At 51.9% G+C, this 8378-nt stretch overlaps 1 protein-coding gene across 1 annotated transcript; it reads right to left on the bottom strand.

Moving 5' to 3' along the window:
• LOC149810242 (uncharacterized) lies at nucleotides 1-1725 on the bottom strand. The gene is made up of 2 exons (XM_089994340.1): nucleotides 1275-1725; nucleotides 1-344 (listed from the first exon to the last, which is right to left on the bottom strand). Exons 1-2 carry the CDS (start codon nucleotides 1723-1725, stop codon nucleotides 1-3), a joined length of 795 nt encoding a protein of 264 aa, XP_089850466.1.
• Nucleotides 1726-8378: the final 6653 nt, after the last annotated feature.

The following is an 8378-nucleotide window of genomic DNA, read 5'->3' as shown; positions in this document are numbered from 1 at the left end:
TCAAAAGCAAGGAAGGCAGGGGAAGCAAGCGGCCATCGCACCCGGCAATTCGTTCATAGCCTGCCAGCTGAGGAACGCGTTGTGGCCAACGAGGGGGGGGATGTGGCCGCGAGCAACATCGGGCATGATCGCTACGTGGTATATGCGGTATGTGAAATCCCAGATCATCCGTTGAAAGTAGTCATCCCTTTGGCCAGGCATCGCGCTCGTGATGCATTGCGCGTAGCCCACGCGTTCGTCGGCCATAAACTCCGGCACCGTCTTCGTGATGCAGTCCTCCCCCATCCGCGTGTCTGAATCGATGATCAGGATGATTGTGTTTTCGGCCATCGTCAGGTCTCCACCTGGACACAACAAGGACTGATGATCATCACCTTCTGTTTCATGAGACCTTTCATTCACTGTATACATGTCCTTGCAACGTGAGATTGTTCACAGCGATTTATGAATAACTCTCTGGACACAACTAACGAGACTTACACAACATTGAATGAAGCGGAGAGTTGTGGCACCTTTGATTCAGTCCATAGCGTTTGGTTTCACCGTTCTAGGTGCCTTGCTGACGCACGAATCACTCGCTGTGTGGCATAGTTGATGGCACTGATCAAGTGATGTTCGTCAACAAAGAAGCCTTGATTTCGTCGCTGCAGTCGTCTCAGGGTCCCACAGCGGCGATTGATGGCGAAATGCTCAGGCAAAAACCTGCGCCCGGTCGCTTTCGACGGTGGGCCATATGAACATGCCTTGCCTCGATTCTCGACAGAGCCATGTATGTTACAAGTTACGCTAATGCGATGAAATGGAGCTTTGACTGCAGCAGAAGTTCATCACAACAATTTGAAAGTCCCAATGTCACGCTTGGGCTTCCGAATGAATCATCCGCCATCCTTACGGGCAGCAAGTGAGGCTCACTCTCAGTGCTTCACAAGAATGAGTCGAACCACAGATGTGCTCCTGAAAACTCATGCTTTCCAGGTATCTGAACCCGAATGTGTCACACTGTATGACGAATCGCTGACGATGCATGCTGTACACGGTGGGAAATGGGTGGGTGTACTTCACAGATGGTACAACATCCGGCTGCCGTGAGCGGTTTTGAGCTTGCCGAAAGCTTTCTTCAGACGGCATGAAACACATAAAGAACACAGCGCGAAGGGTTAAATAATCACGAGGACGCGGTAGGTTTCCGTCGTCGCGTCTTGAGGCGCCCGGGGCGCCTGGCGTGATCCAATTGGTTGATGACTTTTATTTAGGCACGTTCGACCGGCACATACCCGCGATGAAAGCCTCCCCTGGCGCTTGCTGCTGGAGAACCTGCTGCCGAGCTTGCTTGAAAGTGAGCCCATGCTCCTGCACGAGCTCGGTGACGGCGCGGGCCACCCTCAAGCAGAAGTTCATATTGGACGCCTTTTTAAAGTAACCCCGCCGGTTCTGCTGCGGCCTTGCAACAACGCAGAGATGACTCCGCCAGCGCTGGTACAGCTTCATGCGGGCCTCAAACGCGGCGAGCTCGCCCCGCGCGAGCAGCACTTGCAGGCCGTCGTCATTGACAAAGATCTTCGCTTGCCCCCCCGCTTGGTTGTAGTGCGTAACCGCTCGTTCCACGGAGGCGAGGGTTGGAATGATCACCTCCTCGAGGTCCTCCACGTACACCGGCATTTGGATGATCACTGGTGGCAGCTTTGCCTGCAGACGGCATTCAGCGTTGCATACACATCTGCGCATGCCAAGATTGACTCCTGTTTCTGTTCCCAATAAGGAATGTACTTCCAGGTGCCTGGACTTCAAAAGTCACCCCGTTTGGCGAAAAACTGACAGCGCTGCTGATTGCATACGCCCTGCATAGAGAATGAGGACAGGGACTTCCTCGGAAAAACCTACGAATATCCAAAATCTACAATGGCTTGGTTCCAAACATGGAGATGACTCAGCGGTTGGCTGGAATGCCGACCACTCCCACATGGCAAATGTCATCAGCAGACATGCTCGGGAACGCTGGAAGCAGTGGCGAGCCAGGACGCACCAAGGGGTCGGGTCTCGTGGGAATCGAGCTGAAGTACTTGCTATTCTCAGAGCACGGCCGCTACGGTCACAAAGATGTTGAGAAAGGCGCTCGCGAGGTACTGCAGTGTGCCGTACAGGAACGGAAACGCCAGAATCGGCAGCACCGCAGCAGCCACGATGAGCTTCAACATGGAGGTGTAGGAGGACCAGAAGGCCAAGAGCATCACGGGGAGAGCCATCACCAAGGAGAGCACTGCAGAATGTACAGACAGCAGCGTGAGCGTGCATATGCTTGCCTTTGGGTGTTAAATGACGATGATGCTGTCTCTTTTTGCAAGACTACCGCCTTACTGCTTGTTATGAGATTGAAATACGCACATCGATGATCACGCCATGTCCCTTGTGGCGCCGGCCGTGTGTACCACAGAGGCGTTTAGTGTGCATCAATCCGCGAGAGATTGGGGGTTATCTATGTGTAGTGTTTCAGAGCAGATCCAGAGGCTGCGCGTGGGGGGAGGAGGGTGCCGTGGTTGGCTGTGGCTGCCAGGTTGTTCATGATGTTTGCACTGTTGTGTCAAGAAGGCTTTATACTAGGGTATTTCAATTTACATTAGCCTACGATAGTGAGCTATCTCTGGCTCCTGATCCAGCCAGGCTACTTGGTTGTCCCTCTTCTGTGTCTGTATAGCTGCACCGCAAGTGTGATTTAATCTGCGAAGGCAGCTCAGGCGCAGAAGCGGGTTGACCTTGCACAAAAGGTCAACGCAGGCCATCCTGCCCAGCACGCGGCTCATCACAATGAGTGCCAATGTGGTCTTGCATCGAGGGGTGATGACTTTGGTTGAGAGCAGCCATTCCAGGTTTGCAACCACATCCACAAGACATTGAACATTGGCACATGCAAGCACATGCCAATCCGTCTAAAAAAGTGGAATATAAATCACGCACCAGACATTGTATTCATGCTCATAGGCAGTGGCATCACGAGACACATGATAACCGGTCCTGGGGTTTGTCAACCCCAGGATTCGTCCACGTAGGCCAGGTCACCGTTAGGGAAGTCGTATGGATGTGGGGAAGGTGGTTGCGCACCTGGCTGAATGATGAAGAGCCTTCGTACGGGTCGCTCTTGAGCGCCATCCCACAGGACCTCCATCTCTTCGCCCGAAGGGCTCAGGGGTCGTGACTCATGACCAAGCGGTGCTGACAGAATGAGGTTGTGGTCCCTCAGAACTGCCGATATACCGCCTGCACAGTCGGTGTTGTTGGTCTGCATGTTGAACGAGCGCCGCGAGTGCGCTGATGACGGTGTGCCCCTCTGACTCAGCATTCCTGAGTAGTTGGTGCTCCGCAGCAAGTTGGTTGTGTCGTACTCGGTGGTACTGACAAGGCCTGAGGTAGGCTGCAGCACAGAGAACGAGTTCAACGGTTTCATTCTCCCGAAATCATTCAGAGTGAAGGTGAAGCGGGCTTGCCCATGTGGTCAAGCGGTGAGAAGCTTGTCGAGCGCACTAAGATCTTTTTGACATATGAGGTCAGGCTACGGTGAGTCAGGCTGCTCCAGGTATGCTCACCTCAGGTAAAAGTTATGTTAGCACAAGTAGTACTTGGAGTTGCCAATGCCCATCTGGATGCGGAAGTGTTGACAAAGGATGCATCATTACATCGTCTCACCTAGATAAGCAATCATCATTAAGTAAGCTATTGTTCTTTGCAGAACCAATAAGGACACCCTGATAAAGCCGAAACCAAACAAAGATCGGGCATCATGCCGTGTCCTAAGAATCCCTGCAGCATTTTGAACCTCTGTGCCGCCCTCGGTGCCCGTGGCTGGAGCGGTGATTCGTCACATCGGGTTCGATTGCCATTTCTGTTCCCAAGATCCCTGTCTATTTGGGCATCTGGAGCCGCAATTGCTCACCGCAGAGCCATAGGCGCATCAAAGCGATACATGGTCTGAGGTTATCCAGCGAAAAACAAGCAGGTACCAAAGTGTCTTTTGTCTTGCGCATTGCCGTGCCGCAAGTGCTCGTACAAGCGGCCAATTGTGTTTCAATTCATCGAATAATCCACAGCGGTACCTCTCCGCCAACGAGAATTCTACCGAACCATTGAACCGGGCCTTGTTGCTGTGCACATGCTTCGTTTTGCATGGGGACAACACAAGGCGGCAAAATACAGCACACAATCTGGAGATGGTGCGGTGTTGTTGTTGACGTACCACACAATACAGCGCACAATTTGGAGATGGTGTGTTGTTGTTGGGGACGTAACGCATTATACATTGCACACATAATACATTGCACAATTTGGAATGGTGTGGTGTTGCTGGTGACGTACCGCATAATACAGCACACAATTGGAGATGGTGTGGCGTTGTTGGGGACGTACCGCATAGTCTACATAGTCAGGATGTGGGCTTTCAACAGGCGACGCCAGGTAGATGGCATTGCTGGTCATTTGGGCGCCCATGAAGGAGCTCTGCATGTCAAATGTGGCGTTCATGTTGTATCGGGGCGACGTTTCTTCCGACATTGGCCCTGCTGGCGTTGTTTGGCCGCTGATATTCCGCATCGCCAAAGAAACTGTGTCCATCAGCCCCCCCAGTGTGCGTGGTGTGCCTGCCGGCGTCCCCCCACGCTGCTCTGGCCGTTCTGCATCTTGGGGCCTCCACATTCTTGCGTTGCTCTGCTATCAGCTTCACTCAGGCCCCATCCTGTGAGGAAGCGACAAGTCCGTGGCCACACTGCAAAAACATCAAAACGTTAAGGCACGAAATTGACCCAAGAATCATCCCAAGGCCAAGGACCCCACGTCTACATGTATAGGTACAGCAAATGGGCAGCCGCCTCGCACATTTTAATGAATGCGATGTAGACCTGTGTGATTGCGTTGCAATTAGAAGCACCCCAATTCTAAATCCGGCAGCATGGTGCCGAAGAGGCAAACGAATATGTCACATGACAGCTGGCGGAACCACACTGGTAGCGCTTGATGGCCGATACAGACCTTGCAGCTTCCCAAGCGATGCTTGGAGTTGCCAGTTGTGCTGCCCAGTGTGCGGAAGAGTTGTGAGGAGTCACGTCCAAACCGGTCTTTCCATCGAGGCCCTGTTTTGCAAGCACTGAAAGAAACTGAGAAAGAAAAGAGGTACGCCAGCCCAAAGAAGGCAGCTTTGCAAGCACTAAACAACCTGTCACACACGCGCTTCTTGAAGCGGAGCTGAACCTCACAACCGCAGATCACGCATCTAGCGCACATATGCTTGTGTGAAAGAGCCTCACTTCTTTCGGCAGTTCGGGGTACGGCCTGCGTGATCAGTGCATGCAGGCATAGTGCTTGCTTACGTGGACCTCTTTCCTTTACCTGGCGTGATTCCCAATCGATTTTTTTCTCATTCATGTTCATCCTTTCCTCCTGGGCTGCTAGCAAGGTGACATAAAATATGAAACAAACCAGTCAGTTGCCATGCCATGCCCCCCCCCACAGGGAATGCCCCCCAGAGTTTCCTAGGAAGTGAAACATGTTTGAAGGCTCACATATTCACCTACCCCCGACACCGCCACCTGCTGTAGGCCAGCGCTGAGCAAGCACGCGAACCATTTGTGTGTATGCCAACCTGAGGTAAGGCAGAAAGCTGTAACGAGAGAGCGCTCGTGCACTTCGCTATCGGATCATTTGTTCAGTACTGACTTGGGTCGCTGTCCTAATTATGGTGTACAGTATGGCCGATACTACGTACGGCTAACTAGTACCAGCGGCAGCGTCGTCAGTACGACTTCAACACGGTTGAGGAACCCTGTGGGTCCATCGTACCCGTCCGCGCTCGATGACGTCCCACCATTATTTACTGGCGCCGACAAGGGAGCTTCAAGAAATGTCATCGCGTTGCTTCAGGGAGCGTGGCACAGTGGCATGTCATCGGACATTAATTGACGAGTGCCCCGCAGGCGCATAGCCGAAGCAGAGCACCCTGTTGGCCACAGCATGTCACGCATACGCATGTACAGCGATGGTGCCACAATCAAACATCGTCTGGTTTTCGACGCAACTCTGTTGCACGCAATGGACACACCGTGCTGACGAGGCCTATGCCTCCAGGTTCTGCTATCCCGGCTCTGTACACAGAGTGAACAGCACGAAAGATCGCTGAATGCATCCGCGGCGCCTAGGTTGAAGATCTGTTTACTCACGCTTGTCTTGGTGTGAACGTTTGCTCATCCTCTGAAGGCAATGCACGGGTGAAATCAGCTACAGAGCATTCAAACTGCTATTTACTTTCTACACCAAAGCGATGGAGCAAGAGACCATTGCTCGCAAGAGCCTGTAAACGCATTGAACACACGCACGGAGTTTGTATGCACGCGCCTACTACATATGATACGCGAAGCGTGCGATTTTCAGTCACGAGAAGCGACTTGCTACTTGAAGGGGTTCACTGGCAACAACCCTGGAGCAGCTACCCTTGCCAACAACTGGCAGGAACGACATGTGACCTCCTCAAAGCAGACGTAACTTAAAGATATGTGAGCATTAAACTCTGCATGCATACCTTGAGAGGTGTACGTTCTGCGGTTCCTGACTGTTTTTGAACGATTGTCGTACCTTCTCAACTCCTCACTACGGGAGCACAGCCTGTGCCACAGGTGAACCAGTCGAACAGGCCCTGGGCCGATACAATGAGCACTTGCAGATGTAGATGCATACTACCTATAGGAAAACGCTAGTCGCGACCTTCTGGAGCTGGCTTAAAATGTACGCCTGCTGATCACAAGGATGCATCTACAGTGATCGCTTACAATAGCTTGCTAGCATCAGCTGTAGCAAGCGCGACGTCAATTTGCAAAGTGTACTGAGTTGTCTTGTCATTTTACAAGTGTCCATGGTAAAAGCTTCTTAGTACTGATTTTGGAGAGAGCACGTCATTGGCAAGGTTAGTCACGTGGGATGACAATGGTGCACAAAAGCTGTGGGCTTTCCCCCGACACTGCAGAGGCGCAACTTCTTGGACAGCAGACATATTATCACCATGACTGTGTTCAGAAAGAACGTGGACGCAATTCAGCAGCAGCACTCAGCAGCTGGAGCTGCATTGAACAGTAGCCCCACGACTCACAGCAGGACGGCGCGACCCACTGCAATACAGAGCGTGTTATGCTTACAGGCGATTGTCAGAGCAGCGTTCAAATTTAACGATTATAAAATTTTGATGGTGTTTCCGTCGAAAATTCTGATAACCACTTGGCATCCCTCGGATAGTGGCCAGTTGCATCTAGGGCTCCTTCGCCTGAGACCGTTGGGATTTCGAGAATAGTTTAGCACTTCAGCAGCTTAAGTCCGCGATATGAAGGAAGTAGGCACATATTATACGAAAGGGACATACATTGGCACTTACAAGCACTTGGCAGAACAGCTCTGTTTCAACTTCCAGTACTGTTAGACAACCAAAGCAATGAATGTTCCTGGTCGCGGACTAGGCATGATTCGGACAGTGGGAGGATTTGGGTAACAAACGTCAGGGTGCATCGTTGGAACTCAACACCATCCGATGGCTGCAGTCTAAGCCGAACAGCCAAGCTCGCCTGTGGACAATTTTGCTTATGACGCCCCGTCGATTCCGACTGTTGCTCAAGATGAATCGCAACCACGTAGGCGAGATGTGACCGGCTAATGTTCATCTAACTGATCCCATATCATATTTTACGTTGGCATTTTAAGTCAAACGTTCTGATTACTTTCGTTACAAGAAGCCGGGCTATTGGTGGTCCCAACCTTGTAGGATCGATTCAATGAAAGGCCGTAAACGACAGACCAAGGTCTTGCGCACTCTGCATCAAGCATCTGATGTCAAGAAATAGTTTGGAGCTTGATAGCCAAATTCGGTGCTGCAATTGTGGACGCTGAAGGTGTCCCAGGTCAATGTGGTCATCAGTGGCCACACGAGCAGCTACCGAGTAGGTCCCTGCCGCTGCCACGTTGCCAGCGTCGTTCGATGCAACACGACAAGGCATGCCGTTGCATGCTGTTGACACCCGCACGTCATGTTACATGTGGACCATGTACGAGCTTGCATACTCCAGGTAGACGACATTATGCCTGCAATGCTGTGAAAGGGTGCATGTGGCACCGTGGATGCGACGCGGCCATTCGTAGCACTGGGGTCTACATATAAGCAGCAGGCAACATGCGCAAGTACATTTCACATACCAAAAAACGTAGTGTAGAAACCGTCAAACACCAGGCTCTTGTCATTGGACTCGTGGATCAACCGTCCTCTCCAGGAGTTACAGCAACAAAAATGCCAAGACGTGGCACGCATCACTGTCTTCCCACCTCATCTAGAACGCAAGAGAGCAGCCTGGGAGGCAAGGCGT

Source organism: Nuphar pumila, unplaced genomic scaffold (assembly GCF_984573655.1).
Source record: "Nuphar pumila unplaced genomic scaffold, dmNupPumi1.hap1.1 HAP1_SCAFFOLD_431, whole genome shotgun sequence".
In the NCBI taxonomy this organism is placed as follows: domain Eukaryota; kingdom Viridiplantae; phylum Streptophyta; class Magnoliopsida; order Nymphaeales; family Nymphaeaceae; genus Nuphar; species Nuphar pumila.
The sequence above is the reverse complement of the archived record's forward strand: the minus strand, read 5'-3'. Positions and strand labels throughout refer to the sequence as shown.